The sequence below is a fragment of the Panthera tigris genome, chromosome F2, assembly GCF_018350195.1.
Source record: "Panthera tigris isolate Pti1 chromosome F2, P.tigris_Pti1_mat1.1, whole genome shotgun sequence".
Lineage (NCBI taxonomy): Eukaryota > Metazoa > Chordata > Mammalia > Carnivora > Felidae > Panthera > Panthera tigris.
Window position 1 is genome coordinate 13006762 of NC_056676.1, and position 15223 is coordinate 13021984.

The following is a 15223-nucleotide window of genomic DNA, read 5'->3' on the forward strand; positions in this document are numbered from 1 at the left end:
TTTTTGCATTATATACCAGGCCATTCCTTTTGCCTACGTCCCAGCAAGGAATTTTAGATGTCCCCCCCTCTATCTGAAAAATAAATTAATCATGATAATTTAAGACTTTCACTGAAATATTAAACTTTGCTAATCCATGAGCTAACAGCTATAAGAATCTCAAAATTTGAGTTTTACCCTGAATACTCAAAGCTAATGGTAGAAAAGTCCTACGAGGAGATCAGTGCAGAGATACACAACCCAAATCTTTACAGCGAATGGCGACCTCTACTAGTGTTTCTCAGAGCACGGGGCACTCTTCACGGCTTGGAAATCACGTGTATGCGGTTACACAGGTCAGCCCAACAGTTAGTGGTAATTACTAGTAACGTATATATATATATATATATATATATATATATATATATATATATATATATATATATTAAAACTGTGCCAAGGCAATTGCTGCTACATCATCAGTACAATTAACTGCTGTCTGAAAAACACACATAAATGTAGGTAAGACTAAAAGCTTTGTCATGAAAAGAAAAGGAAAAGAAATCCAAAGGATCCACTAATGCTATCAAAAATGCACATGCAGGAATGTAACATCACATGTAATTTGTTTCTAAGAAAAAAGAATACGCTAAAATGCCAGTGGACTATGATCGACTGAAAACATCTTTAGTGTTCATTCATTCCCAAAGATCTTGGTCTGCTCAGTAATTACGTCACAAGATCTATCACAGCCATCTTTTGGAGCGTATGGTTAGGCTGGTCCTCCTGTGGGTAGTGGGGGCAGTCTTTCTGAAGCTTTAAGTATCTGTAAAAATAAGGGGAAATCTAAATTAAAGGACCAACTAGACACAGACTGTGAAACTGCTTCATTTCATTCCACTTAAAAAAAAAAACAAAAAAAAACCCCACCGACAGAAGTAAATGCCTTTTTGCATGTTGTTGTTTTTAAGGGCAACTTGTTAAACAGAGTGATTAACTACCCAGAGAAGTCCCTGGGAATTACTTGCAAAGCTGCTGCTGCGAATTTAAGCTTCTTAGAGCCATCTGAGAATTACAACTGAATTTAAGAATTTCAATCTTTTGAGAAACACAAGCATTAAATCTCTTTCTCCCGCCAGTGTTTTCACTGTATTAAAAAGAAATGTGATAGAGGAAAAAAAATCTAGCATATGGTATTTGAAAAACGAATACAGGAGAGATTTTCAAGGAGCAACTGGATACTGTAGGTTGCAGTTAAAATACATTTCTTTAATCATTTTATGTCAGCTTTTAATGTTACAAACAATATGAATGATGGATTTTTAAAAAGTATGCAGTATTTTAAAAAAAGTAAAAGTCATTCTTGTCCAATTTTTTACAAATATTTTCTCATTCCACACTTTAGTATCTGGTTGACTTTACTATCACAGTTTTAGATCTGTTATAATTTGAGTAGAAAAGAAGACGGTGTATATACAGGCCCAGCCAAATTGCGACAGAATTTCTAAATCTGGGTTATGATCCTTCCTTCCTCCCTTCCTATCTACCTACCTACATAGGTGTGTTTACACACGTGCGCACGTGTGTGTGTGTGTATCCAGAAATTTTTATATAAGCAGAATTGTTTGGTGCTAAAGTGAAGTAACTAGAAATTATATGTATACTTTCATATATCCAACAGAAATGAGTGTTTATGCACAAAACACAAGTACAAGATTATTCATAGAAGCTTTCTTCGTGACAGCCAGAAACTGGAAACATTCACAACAGCCATCAATGTAGAATGTATTTTTTTTAATGTAGTGTACTTACAGTAGATAGTAACGGATAAAACCAAATTATTATACATTACAAAGTGGAAGACACTCATACACGATGCTGAGCCACAAAACAAAGTCACCAAAAAAGTATATACGTATTTGTGTGTGTTTACTAATGTTTTTTATTTAATTAAATTCAAGAGCAAGCAAACCAGTCAATGGTGATCCAGATCAGAATAGTTACTGCTGGTGGGGATGTTACTGGGAGGGGGCAGGGAGAGATTTCTGGGGGACCAGAAGCGTTCAGAGTAGTGGGTACAGGAGGGTATCCCATGTACAAGTGCATCAAACTGTATGCTCAACGAGGGAGCATGTCTCTGTGTGTTAATTATACCTCAGCAGAAAATGTTTCTAAAAAGGAGTTTGACTTTAGGGTGTCTCAGAATTTATCAACTAGCTTGATTGTAAGAGGAATAAGCGTATCTGTAGCCTGTGCAATCAAAAAACCTGAGCTTGTGGGAAGCTGTTCAAAGTATAATGATGAGTACTGATAAAAAGGCAAATAAACTGGAGCTCCTGGCTGGCTCAGTTGGAGGCACACACGGCCTTTGATCTCAGGGTAATGAGTTCAAGCCCCACGTTGGGTGTAGAGATTACTTAAACAAATAAAAAAAATTTTTTTAAAGGCAAATAAACTAAAAGCCCAGTTACAACAATATCCGGAATGCCCTAATTATATGCTCCTAAATATTTAAAGACAACTCTGCTCAGAAGTGGTTCGCTGAGCTGCACACCCAGTATGTCTCACACCAGGCCAGTCACCTCCTCTTTCTCTCCATTTCTCCTTCTCCTATAGGTCCATGAAAGGCTGATCATTCATTCACTCAGGTCAGGAACACGGGAATCATCCTCGACTCTTCCCCTCAATCAGCCCTCTTTCCTGCAAATTATTTCCAATTCCAATGCTCAGGGGTCGATCCTGCCTCTCCAGCCCTGCTATGATAGGGAAAAGATAGGAAAAATAGGTGGAGAGAGAAAGCATAGGACCTGAGGTCCCAGGGTGGGGAAAAACACGTATTCTGAAACAATGATGGGAGTTTCTGACTGTAGCAAACCTCTTCAAGCGTAAGGTTCCTGTAAGACTGTAACAGACCCCACCTACTCCCCCTCGGGTTCCCTCAGGAATTGGACAAAAGACCTGACTAAAGATAAGTAGGAGACCATAGAATGTATGACCCACAAGGAATAATGTGGCCGTAGACCCCTCATACAATGGAAACGAGCCAATCAGGAATGGACAACCCAGCACCCTGAGCTACCAATAAGTGTAGAAACTGAGAAGGAACAAGGAGGGGAGGAAGAGAGGGCTGGCCAGAACCTGATAAAACAAGGACACTTGCCTATAGCTGCCCGGCGTTCACTTTCAAATCCTGCCTCTCTGTAAAGAGAGCTTTTTCATACTATTCTTCCTTTGTGATCTTATACTCTAATAAACTTTTGCCTGCTGTTCATTCTGTGTCCACCTCTTCATTCTTCGAAGCGGTGAGACAACGAATACCAGGCATTGCGGAAAATCCCACAACACTTCCACGGTAGCTGAAGCTTCCGGCCTCCAGCCAGTCGGTACACCTGCCCCCTGCCTAGTCACCCACCTCCTCACTGGGCTGCTTTTTTCACATCTGGATTTGACCATGTGACTCTTCTGCTTAGAATTTTTCAGCGGCCTCCTGCCACTGTTAGGCCCAGATTCTAATTTTTAAGCATCATGTATGGGACACTCCAGGAGGTGACGCCTGCCCATTTTCCCACTTGTCTTATTACACCTATATATTATGGCGCACTGTCTTCGTCCCTGTTCTGTAAGCACTTGCCTCCTCTGCTCCCCGCCTGCCAGCTCCTGGCTCTTCTAACAGCACCTCGAAACTCAGCGCCAGCGTGATGACACATGGGAGGCCTGCCTCACTTTCTGCACCCTTGCCCCCAAAGTTGGGTTAGTTATCCCTCCTTCTGTGTGCTGCCCTGTATGCCTGTCTGGGGAATTATTGACATCACAGCAGTTGTTTTACTCAGCTGTACACTTGTAGGACTGTGAACCACTACGGGGCAGGCACTGAATTGTTCGAGTACCTTCTTCACCCAGGGCAGAACCTGTACCTTTGTAATTGCTCAGTATGCATTTCTTGCATAAATGGTGAAATCTGTAACAATAACATTTATATTAGGTACTTATTTCTTAAGAAATTCTTTAGTGTTTATTTTTGAGAGAGAGAGTGTAAGTGGCGGAGGGACAGAGGATCTGAAACAGGCTCTGTGGTGACAGCAGACAGCCCGATGTGGGGCTCGAACTCACAAACTGAAATCATGACCTGAGCCAAGGTCGGACACTTAACAGACTGAGCCGCCCAGGCGCCCCTCATGTTAGGCATTTATGAACATAAGCTAAGACCTCTAGTGCTGCCACACTAAAGCTGGTTATGTGTCTCACTGATCATGTTAGAAAATGCTGGGTGACCAGAGGAGGCAAGAGTGAAAGTCGGTACAGATGCAGTGGAGTGAAACCATCCCCACTGCTAGGCCAGTCCACACTGGGATGAGTTACAAGTGTTAGCTCCATTTTTGGAGACACAGGAGCAGAAGAAACACCGATGCTCACTCATCTCCATTTTCAATAACATGACTATCATCATAAAACATAATATTAACTTTTTTTTTTCTTGGCATGGTAGGACAGAAAAAAATTGTTAATGGAACCGGTTAGTGAAACAGCCTTCAAGTACTGTTGGGCAGGAAATTGTACTCTGATGAATTTTATAAGCGATTCCTTCATAAATGCATCAAATTGTGCTATGCATATTCTGTCATATTGCTAGAATCACATGCTACATGATTTCAAGTACAAATCTGAGTTTGAAGAGAAAGGTAAAACTTACTGAAGGAGTAAGGGTTACAAAAACAATGTTTTAAAAACATCTGGTATTCAAAATGATGGACTTCTAGAGTCAGAATGATCGATCCTTAGGACTTTTTACATCCTTGTTGATAGCAAAGCACTTATAAACTTACAAATATAAACAAAAAGTGCCAAAATTCCAACTACTGGACAACTGGCTTTTCGACATCAAATCCTAATCTTCAATACTCCCAGGTCCTAACTGAAGTACTAATATATATAAGGAGAAGGATGCTGAAGAATACGTATCTTTAGTTCTACCACATCACAACAGCTCTCAGAACTCATCAGCTCTCAGGCCTTCCCTTATGTAAAACCCTCTAGGGCACAGCGGCCGAGAGTGTGAACTTGGGAGCCGGCACGCAAGGAGCAGCCTCAGCTCTACAGGTACCACCTGTCAGCTCTCGGATCTCGACCTGCCTTGCTGTGTCTCAGTTTTCTCATCTGTAAAATGGAAATAATAGCATGTCTATATTTAGGCTACGGAAGGTATTAAATGAGTTAATTAATGTAATTAGAGCGTCCAACTTCGGCTTAGGTCATGATCTCACAGTTCATGGGTTCAAGCCCCGCGTCGGGCTCTGTGCTGACAGCTCAGAGCCTGGAGCCTGCTTCGGCTTCTGCGTCTCCCTCGCCCTCTGCCCCTCCCCTATTTGTGCCCTGTCTCTGTTTCTCGAAAATAAATAAATATTAAAAAAATTTTTAAATAAATAAATACATGATTGTGAATTTTTAACAAGCAATATGAAGACAGTAGAACTTAGTCTTAGAATGATCAGGGAAGGCAAAGGAATCATCAGCCCGAGTCTAAGGGCCAGGAAAAAGTGAACAAATCACTACCATGTTGCAGAGGGTCCTGAATTAAAGTTTCCACTGAATAACAGAGTTTAAAGATTAGAAGGTAAGGAGAATTGAAAAGTAAGGAGACAGGCCCTATGATCAGTGTTCCTGCAGTTTCTGTAATCACACAGATAATTAAACCCTTACAAAAGCAGTCAGCTTATTCTATAAAAAGATCATGAATATAGAGTTTTAACTATTATTTCTTTTGTAAGATTGAATAAAAGAAGTTGTAATATAAAGTAAGGCTATGAAAATAATGGGAAACAGGCAAACCAAGTGCAATCATTAAAAATCACTATTGTTAACTCTTGGGCTCACAGTGTCTTTTGGCAAGGTCAAACTGTAACTGGGCAGTGGGTCAATCAAATTTTTATGACACCAAATTACAGGTTACAACCTCTTGAGTGGGTCTTTCCGGACTTTACCTCTCTTGATCCACCTCGAAGATCAGGCTAATTAATTACTAAACAAAAATAGCCAAGGTCACCATTTATTGGGAGCTTACTGTAGGTCAGAAAGTGTGCCTATTAATCAAATCTTCATTTTTATGTGCTTCCGTTGTTAAATGGTAAATATCTCATCTAAAAAAGCACCTGATTCCTGCACCCCAACCACGTGGATTTTATATGTATTTTCCAAGGAAATTCTTGGGCTTAGCTTATAAAACATGGAAATAAAAGCACAGACATTTCTGGCCCTAAAATGGTATTACCTTTTATATCTTTGCTAAAGGCAGGTCAATATTAAAAAAATATGAAGTGTAACTAGGAAAAAAGCCAATGTTGTAAAAACTCACTATTTTTAAAAATACTTATAAAACAATTTTCTTTCAAGGCATGAACAATAATCATAATGCTAATTCGGTAACCCTGCTCTGCCTCATCAAGACAGAAATAAGGCACTCCGTGAGGCATCACTCAACAATAAGGAGGAAATTACAAAAGTGGATAGAAACATTAACTCTCCCTGCTCTGTGCACCTTTCCTGAACACAAAATACACACACCTGCCCAGTAGTCATCACTTAAAAGGCCGACTTCTCTGTGAATTTCTATTCTCTTTCACATTATAATACCAACAACTCAATTCCCTTCAGCATTTGCACATATTATTATAAATACACGTGGTATGACAACTGTCTAAACCCAAAACATCCCAGTCGTTAAATAAGCAAAGATGAGCTGGGGTATTAACTAAATATATTCTTTGATTAGAAAAGTTCTTTTTTTTTTCCTTGAAATTTACAATTCCATAGATTCTGGCAGTTTTATAATTACTTCTACCAAAATCAATAATGGTAATACACACCATTGCTATAAAATTCACATTAAGCCTAATGTAAAAAATAGGAGCAAAAATTCAACCAATAAATGACACAAAAAGAAAGAAAATGGAAATAAAACACAGAAACAAGAAGACAGACCCTTGGGAAAGAGGTCCTGGAAATTCCGTCTCTTAACCAAACATGTTTTTCCCACTCTGAGAACAGGAGGCTTGTACATTAATTTCCGACTGCAGGTAGAGTTAATGTCATCTCTAACATGCATTTGAAAGCACAGGCCTTGGTTGAAATGCTGTTCCCATTCTCTAAATTCCCTGCTGACGAGAGGGGCATGTGGCAGAAGGGAGGGAAGACTACAGAAATGGGTTAACGCAGTTGGCTGTAAAAGAGGACTTTGGGAACTGACACGGCCTGGGCAGCCGGGATTGCCCCGGGGACACCGAGATGCTCTCAAGGAAATGGGGGATGGGAAACAAGAGGAAAGTCACAAGGTTATGCGCTATTAAACTTTCATCTTAAAGGCAATTCTGATTCCATATCCTCCATCAATTAGCCTGTCAAAGAAAAAAAAAACCCAACAACAACAACTCCACCCCACCTATTACTATGACTACTACCGACTACAATGGCAGATCATTAATACTCCTCATATCCCAGCTCAAGAAACATGAACTAGACTGATTCTAACATGCATTTCCCTTACTTTGGCTCAACTGATCAAAACACAGACAATTTTAAATTTGGGATAATTAAACCTTCTTTCAGGAGTTTTACTCTTCACACAGACTGGTTTCATGCAGCTACTGTGAATATCAACAGTCCATTTTAAATTAAACAGAAAAGGAAAAAGGCAACACATCTAACAAAATGTCCTACCTGGTGGTACTTCCTGTTGTTCTTCGGCAGGGGGCACATGTGCTTCTACAATAAATAATGAGATCACAATCCATTACATATTGCTGACCAGTGTTAAGTTACAGTGATTATTTTTACAGACATTTTTGTGATTCGATTGCAATTATCACAAAAAACATCAGGTTTTCAGGCTGTTACAACAAAGAAGCATTAGCTATAACTTTGCAAAACGTCGTATACTCTGCCAGTGTTCTGCAAGGCAGGCTGTACATTATCTGCCCAACTGACGAACCTCAAAACTCACTTCCCCGGGCAAAGGAGATATGAACTCAAACCTAGGTTTTTGTCACAATTTTGCATCAGACTTGAAAAGAAAGCTGAGGAAAGACGTTCAGAGCCTCTTGTTAAAAAGTTTTTAATACATAACCCTAATTGTAATGTGAATGAAACAACATGAAGGAGTTGAAACAGAAACCTAAAAGTCAATCACTACCTTTAATAAAGGTTTTGAAAAAGAATATTCAAGTTAACATATCCTAAGACTAGCCAAAAATGTGGATATGACTTTTTTTAACATCTTGCCTTTTTCCTGGCTGCTTCAACCCACCTGCAACTAAAGAGACTGTAGACCTTATCATCTAACGGTACAATCATACATTGATCTGCTTCATTCTATAAAATTACATCATGTACTAAGATCTTCATATCTAACAACTCACCGATCATTACCTTAATCTAGAGATAAGATTATATCAGCTTTCCTTTTGCTGCTGAAGACTTGTAACAGACTTGGGTCAAAAGGAAGAATTTTTAATAGCTTTTTCTAAAACTCATGTATTTATGCATCTATTTTAATCATTTTTCTTCTTACATTATTTATCTTCTAATTTTAAGAAGAATGCATGACCAAATGGCAGATTTGGAAATACTTTACATAAAAGGAAAAAAGGGAAAAAAAATTTCACCTACTCCCCCTAATCACTGTTAATATTCTGGCATATTTCTTTGTTTCAGTGGCAGTACTAGGAGTGTTTACTAGCTTTCCATGTCGTGACTAGCTTGTTAAGGTTTGCCTACTGATTTCATTCTTAGTAAGTTAGAGATATATTAGCACTTTATCAACTGTTAATATTCTTTCTCTCTCTGAATTTCTTTTACTTGTCATTTTACGTTTAAAAAAATTGTGTGCAGCACAAAGCATTAAGAGCTTCCACTGTTATTTCCATCACTGATGTTATACTATGAAAGCCTTAACATTACAAGATAAATTAAATTTTCAACCAATTTTATTCTGAAAAAATGTACATTTAACAAACAAATTACAAACAAATGACCTGAAATCTATTTGGGTAATGATGTAATGAGAGGATTTTGAAAAAGGAAATACCTAACTAATTACACCAGCATAACCTGATTTTCTTTCTTTATTCCAGGACTTTTTAAACCCACTCCAGTATGGCTTTCAACTCCCATCCGTTTACTCAAATAGCTTTATCTATAATCACCAATAATCTCTATATTCCCAAATGCAATTGATACTTGTCAGTCCCCAAATTCCAATGGCAATAGCATGAAACATATTCCCTTTCTGCTCTTTAACATTCTTTTCTAATGATTTTCCTCAGGTCTCGCTGGTTGTTCATGCTCCATCAAACCTCAAAATGTTGGGATTCCCTGGAACTCAGTCCTGGGATTGCTTGTCTACTCTCTCTATACTCACTTACAAAATTTTATCAATTTTCATGGAGTTAGTACCATCTTCGTGATGATGGTTCCCAAACACCTATATCATCAGTCTCACGTTCTCGCCCATCCAGTTCAGATTGGCATATCCAACCCCCTCCTTGATATCTCCATCTGGGAATCTTACATCATTCCTCAACTTAAAGTGTCCACTATGAAGCCTTGATTTCCTCCCCTACACCAATTTCTTCTATATCCTAGTTTTCTTCTCAGTAGATGGCCCCATCATCCAACAGTTTTTCAAACCAAACCAAAGGCTCCCTTTATTCCTCTTTCCTTCACAGTCATCAGAAAGTTCCATCAGTTGTGATTCAAAAATACGTCTCAAATTCTCCACTTTCCCTTCCATTTCCACTGCTGGGACATTACTCCAGGCCACCATGATCACCTCCCAGATTGGTACCCAATCATTTCCTAACACAGTGGTTCCTGCTCTGGTGCTTGTTCCATCCATTCAATTAACTAGGAGTGGAAGTAATTCTTTAAAACATAAGTCACATTATGTCATACCTCACTTAAGTATTTCCCCAGATTCCTACTGTACTTGGAATATAATCCAAATTCCTCACTACGTTCTCGAAGTTCACAACTGACCTGTCACCTGTCTCTTTAATGCTTAAGCCAATTCAAGTTTAGTTTTCTGTTACCTGTAACAGGAAGTACCCTTACTGACACAGATGGGGAAGAAAAGAGGGTTTAGGCACAGGATTGATATAGCCAAACCTGTACTTTTGAGTAGATCACCCTAATGGCATCATGACAGAGAGATCTGGAGGGGACAAATGTGGAAGTGAGAAGATGGGCTAGAAGGGCTACCACTTATTGTCCAGGAAGGTGATGAGGGCTGAACTACATCACTAAAGCCACAGAGAAAAGAATGGATTTGAGAAGCCCATTCAACAGGACTTGGGATTAGCTACAGAAATGGAAGGAGTGTCAAGATGACACTCACATTTCTGGTTTGGGAATGCAAGTATATATTGATGCATTCAGCCAAGTCAGGGAAGAGGAGTAAAGAGAAGGTTGGTGGGTGTGTGAAGATGATGAGTTCGTTCTTTTTATTTTTTTTTTAATGTTTATTGACTTTTGAGAGAGAGACAGAGCATGAGCAGGAGAGGGGCAGAGAGAGAGGGAGAAACAGAATCCGAAGCAGGCTCCAGGCTGTGAGCTGTCAGCACAGAGCCCAGCACAGGACTTGAACCCATAAACTGTGAGATCATGACCTGGGCCGAAGTCAGACGCTTAACCGACTGAGCCACCCAGGAGTTCCAACATGATGGGTTCATTCTCTGTCCATTCAGGTTCCACAGGAGCACAGAAACTACAGGCTGGGGTAGAGGTGCACAGTCCAGAGCCCCACTACCCCCAGAAGGAACTCCCTTCGCAGTCCCAGCCATGTCCTCTCCTGGTTTATCAAAATGCCTGAAACGTCTCAGGAAAGACTGTACTTTTAATACAGGAACGGCAGGGCCAAGATGCATATTGTGATGTTTTGTCTCCTGTATAAAACAATATATGTGGGGTGGGATGGATAAAGTTCTTCCTAGGGATGTGGGGTTTCCATTTGCTGATTCTAACTGAATAAAAACCAGACTCGGCTATATCCTTCAGAGAGAACAGAGTAATCGGAGGGAGGAGCAAATCTGAAGGCAACCCAGCCTGCCACGTGGAGATGAATTGGCGTGTACGCAGTGCCTCCACAGCAGGTGGGTGAACAACGAGGGCAAGTCTCGTATCTCCACGTTGCCTCCACCCCTCCCCATCTTCTCCCATTTCAGTCAACTGTACTATTAGAGATGCTGCCTAACCAAGCTCAAGTGCAGTAACATTTCATCTGAAAACTGACAATCAGTGGCTCACGAATGAATTCTAAGAGTAACTTGTAAAAATTCCCCGTTACATGTTCCCGGTGGCAACTTCCTGCCGTTCAAGCCCATGGACTCCAGAGTCTACTACAGGCCCCACGCCTAGGTCAAATACCAGCTTAGCGACGTCCAGCCTGACGTGGAGCCAGCCACTGACCTCCCTCCCATGTCAGCCCTTCACTTATTAAAAAAGCACAAAGGTATTTATCCCACCTCCTCCTCAGTGTCCACTGTAAGGAACTGAAATAACATACGTGAAGGAACTTTGCGAACTGTTGGAATCTCTGTGACTCTAGCTGGTGTCAAGGCACCACCATGTAATATATGCATCAATTCTACTTTTTCAGAAACAATCCCTTCACTTGCAAAAAGAGTCTGTCCAGCTGTACAGCAACATAAAGGACCCAACTTTCAACCCATCCCTGCCCAAGGCTAACCCTTTCTGAACAAATCACCTCCCCTGTTTAGACTAACCCTCCTCATTTTCTATTGTGCTATCCTGTTTTTTTAATCTCTGTTGTTGCACTTTTCATAACCTTTGCCTACTTTATCACGTTTGACCACCAGAATGCCAACCCCAGAAAATAGAAATTCTGTCCATTTTCAGGCTGGTCCTCCTAGCCCCGAGCACCACATAGACAGCCAAGTGTTCAAGGCACACTTGTTGAATACATGAACGTAATTTTAATACAAAAAGTAAAGCGATCTCTATAAAACTTACCTTCTAAAATTACGTTTGAATCTTCCACAGCGTTATCTTAAAAAAAAACACAAACACACATTTTACATTAACTCACACTACATCCCTAAGTTAGCTTATCTCTACTCAGATACCTAAATTTGGCTAATTTTAGAATGGGGCTTCTTATATAGAGAGACTCACAAGTATTTATATTAGCATATCAACTTTAATCCCTAAATTACATTAGAAGAATATACCAAATAGGCTAATATCATTCCTGATGACATAAATAGGAAACAAATATATTGGCAATATCCAATTACTCCCTTGGAGACTTGAAAATATATTTCTTTTTTAAAATTTTTAAAGGTTTATTTATTTTTGAGAGAGAGAGACAGACAGACAGAGCATGAGTGAGGGAGGGGCAGAGAAAGAGGGAGACACCGAATCCGAAGCAGCCTCCAGGGTCTGAGCTGTCAGCCTAGAGCCTGACACAGGGCTCAAACCCATGAGCTGTGAGATCATGACCTGAGCTGAAGTCGGACACTTAACCGACTGAGCCACCCAGGCGCCCCGAAAATGTATTTCTTACCACATCTGTCTTTGTTCTACAAGTTATCTGAGATTCGATAAATATAAGGGGGGTGGGGCTGACTTGTAGGAAACACCTGTTTAGAGAAAAAGCTTACCTGAACTTTCTATCCCTTCATTTTCTGACGGCTCGTATACTAGAAAATACACAGAAAACATAATCCTTTAGGACTACATAACTCTCACTATAAGACAACAGTCATTGTATGGTATGGAAAGCAGAGACAATGTCTGACTCATCCTTGAGCCCCTAGGGCTTAGTCACTGGGAAGCGGCAGGCTGCAGAGGAGGGTAGGGAAGGGTTTGTAGCCAGAGGAGATGGGCAATTACATAAGCTGTCTTCACATAAAATGGGGGACATTAAGGTTCTTCCCAATCACTTGTGGTATCACCAAGATCCAAAAGTCGTTTACTTCCTGACGGCACTCTCTTTTCCATTTTTTTCATGTCTTTTCCCTTTGTTTGGGGAATAACTCTCAGACCTTCCATGGGGGTGGAGGGCAAACACTCCCGGTGCCAGCCCCTCCGAGCGAGGGTTCAGCTGGAAGGCCCTGAACTCACTGCCTCCCTCCTCCTCCTGTTTACCTGCATGGGGCTCAGTGGCTCTCAGCTCTGCTGCAAAGGAGGCTCGGCCTCTTCTCTCGGGCTCAGCTGGGTCACAGCCTTTTCAGTCAAGCTTTTTCCAGCTTTTTCCTTTCTCCAAAATGCCTCAAATTTTCTGGTTCACTGAGAATGAGCTTATTATTTTCTACCATTTTCTACTATTTTCTTTATTCCTTTTGACCATCTATTATAGAAAAATTTCTGAGTACCTACTATCTTTCAGATAGTACTCTCAGTGCTGGGGTAGAGCAAGGGATGCCAATTTTTAATACATCACCTTCTGTCCTCCTGGTGGTATTTGTAGGGCAAAGGAGCCATGAACGTTCACTTGCTTTGTCACTTTGAACTGTGTTGATATTTAACCATGCTCCAGTGTCTACCAACTTAGAAAAAAAGCGCTTACTTGAGCCCCTTCCCCTCTGTTCCCTCTCTTCCCTCCATTTCACCATCTAATTTCTTCAAAGAATCATTTACATTTGCTGTCTCATCCCTCACTTCCTTCCTCAACCAGGTCTTGGGCCCTGACTCACCCCTGAAAGGCTCTTCCAAGACCACCAGTGAGCACCTCATTCCATCTAATGGACACGTTCTACCCTCTCCAGGTTAGATCTCTCAGCAGCTCCTTCCTTCTCAAATATTACTGCCCTTGGACTTCAGTGTGACCATGTTCTCCTTTTATTCCTTCCTTTCTCCTCCTCAATCTTCTTCATCAATTATCCTTGTCCTACTCGGCATTCAATGCTGGCTTTCATCAAAGGTCAGCCACAGAACCTCCCATCTCCCCACACCGTCCTCCCTCCATAAGTGACCTCAGCCTTCGGCTTTGATGACCTTTTATAGACTCATGATTCCCAAACTCACAACTACAAATTAGAGGTCTCTGCTGAGATCAAAGCACCATCAATAGGCTCATTAGATATTCCCCCAGATACCTTGACATATACTATCAACACATACAGACTGGACTCGTGGCCTCTTGGTCCGTTCCTATTTTCCAGTCTCACCTGTCTTAGGAATACAGCACCGCCATCCATCAAGGGCACAAGCCAGAATGGTGGGTGGGGCTCCTGACACCTTGCTCTCTTCCCCCAGCTATACCCACACCACATTCCTTGTCAATTTTATCTCCTTACATGTCTCAGCTTGTCCACTTCCCTTCACTGCCATCACCCTGGTTAAAACTGCACCGCCATCACCCTGGTTTCTGTCTGTCCATGTTCACCTGTGTCCATGGAAAATGGCTCCTGCCAAGGTCACTGGGAGGCTGCTGCAGTACTAGGTCCGATGCATGTTTTCTCAGTGCTCGCCTCGTGTGGGTCTCCAGCAGCACGAGACGCTGCTGACCATCCCTTCCCTATAACTCATCTCTTCTGACTCCTCTTTTGGCAGAGATGTGACTCAGGGCAAGATCAGATTGGGATAATTGCACACTAAACTAACCGGTCCCCCCATATCCACTCTTGTCTCTCTCCAGTCTATTTGCTGCATGACAGACTGATCAATCTTTACAAAGTGAGTATCCGATTCTATAGTGCCTTGAACAATGCCCTACGGGAAGGTGACCATCCCTGATTACTGATAGGCACTCTCTGCAGCCGGGACATATTGCAATCTCAGCCCGTGTCCCTTACTGCCAGCACTCCAGACACTTCGGATGCTTCCCGTGGCACTCTAGTCACCCGCCCCTTGCCTGGTCAAAGGCTCTAATCTTCACCTCAAACTTCAAGGAAGCCTTCCCTGGTCCGCTAACGAGGTAGGTCTCTTCACTATATGCTCTTGTTACACACCATACTTGTTCTTAGCAGCACTTAGCACAATTGCAACAAAATAGTAAATTGAAGTTATAATTTCTACTCCCTGCTAAAATATAGGGTCCACGGTTATATGGAGCATGGGTGTGTTCTTCACCAGAACTGCTCCAGTGTCCTATGTTTTAGACATAAGGCAGTTAATACATATGCAGGATATGAATCAATCAATCAGATGGTAAGATGACATTTCTTAGGTACATCCGATGTAGGCTTGATGCTTTCTAAATGTTTTTATGTGGACAGCTGGGTCCCTCCCCAGC

The 15223-nt window shown here is 41.1% G+C and overlaps 1 protein-coding gene across 1 annotated transcript in view; it reads right to left on the reverse strand.

The window, feature by feature from the left end:
- ASPH (aspartate beta-hydroxylase) overlaps positions 1–15223 on the reverse strand; it is a 222254-nt gene that overhangs the window by 120666 nt on the left and 86365 nt on the right. The window contains exons 11-13 of the mRNA XM_015538820.2: positions 12648–12686; positions 11998–12033; positions 7690–7734 (exon numbers count right to left, since the gene is read on the reverse strand). Of these exons, the coding sequence (XP_015394306.1) occupies positions 7690–7734; positions 11998–12033; positions 12648–12686 (120 nt within the window). The remainder of the gene's footprint in view (positions 1–7689; positions 7735–11997; positions 12034–12647; positions 12687–15223) is intronic.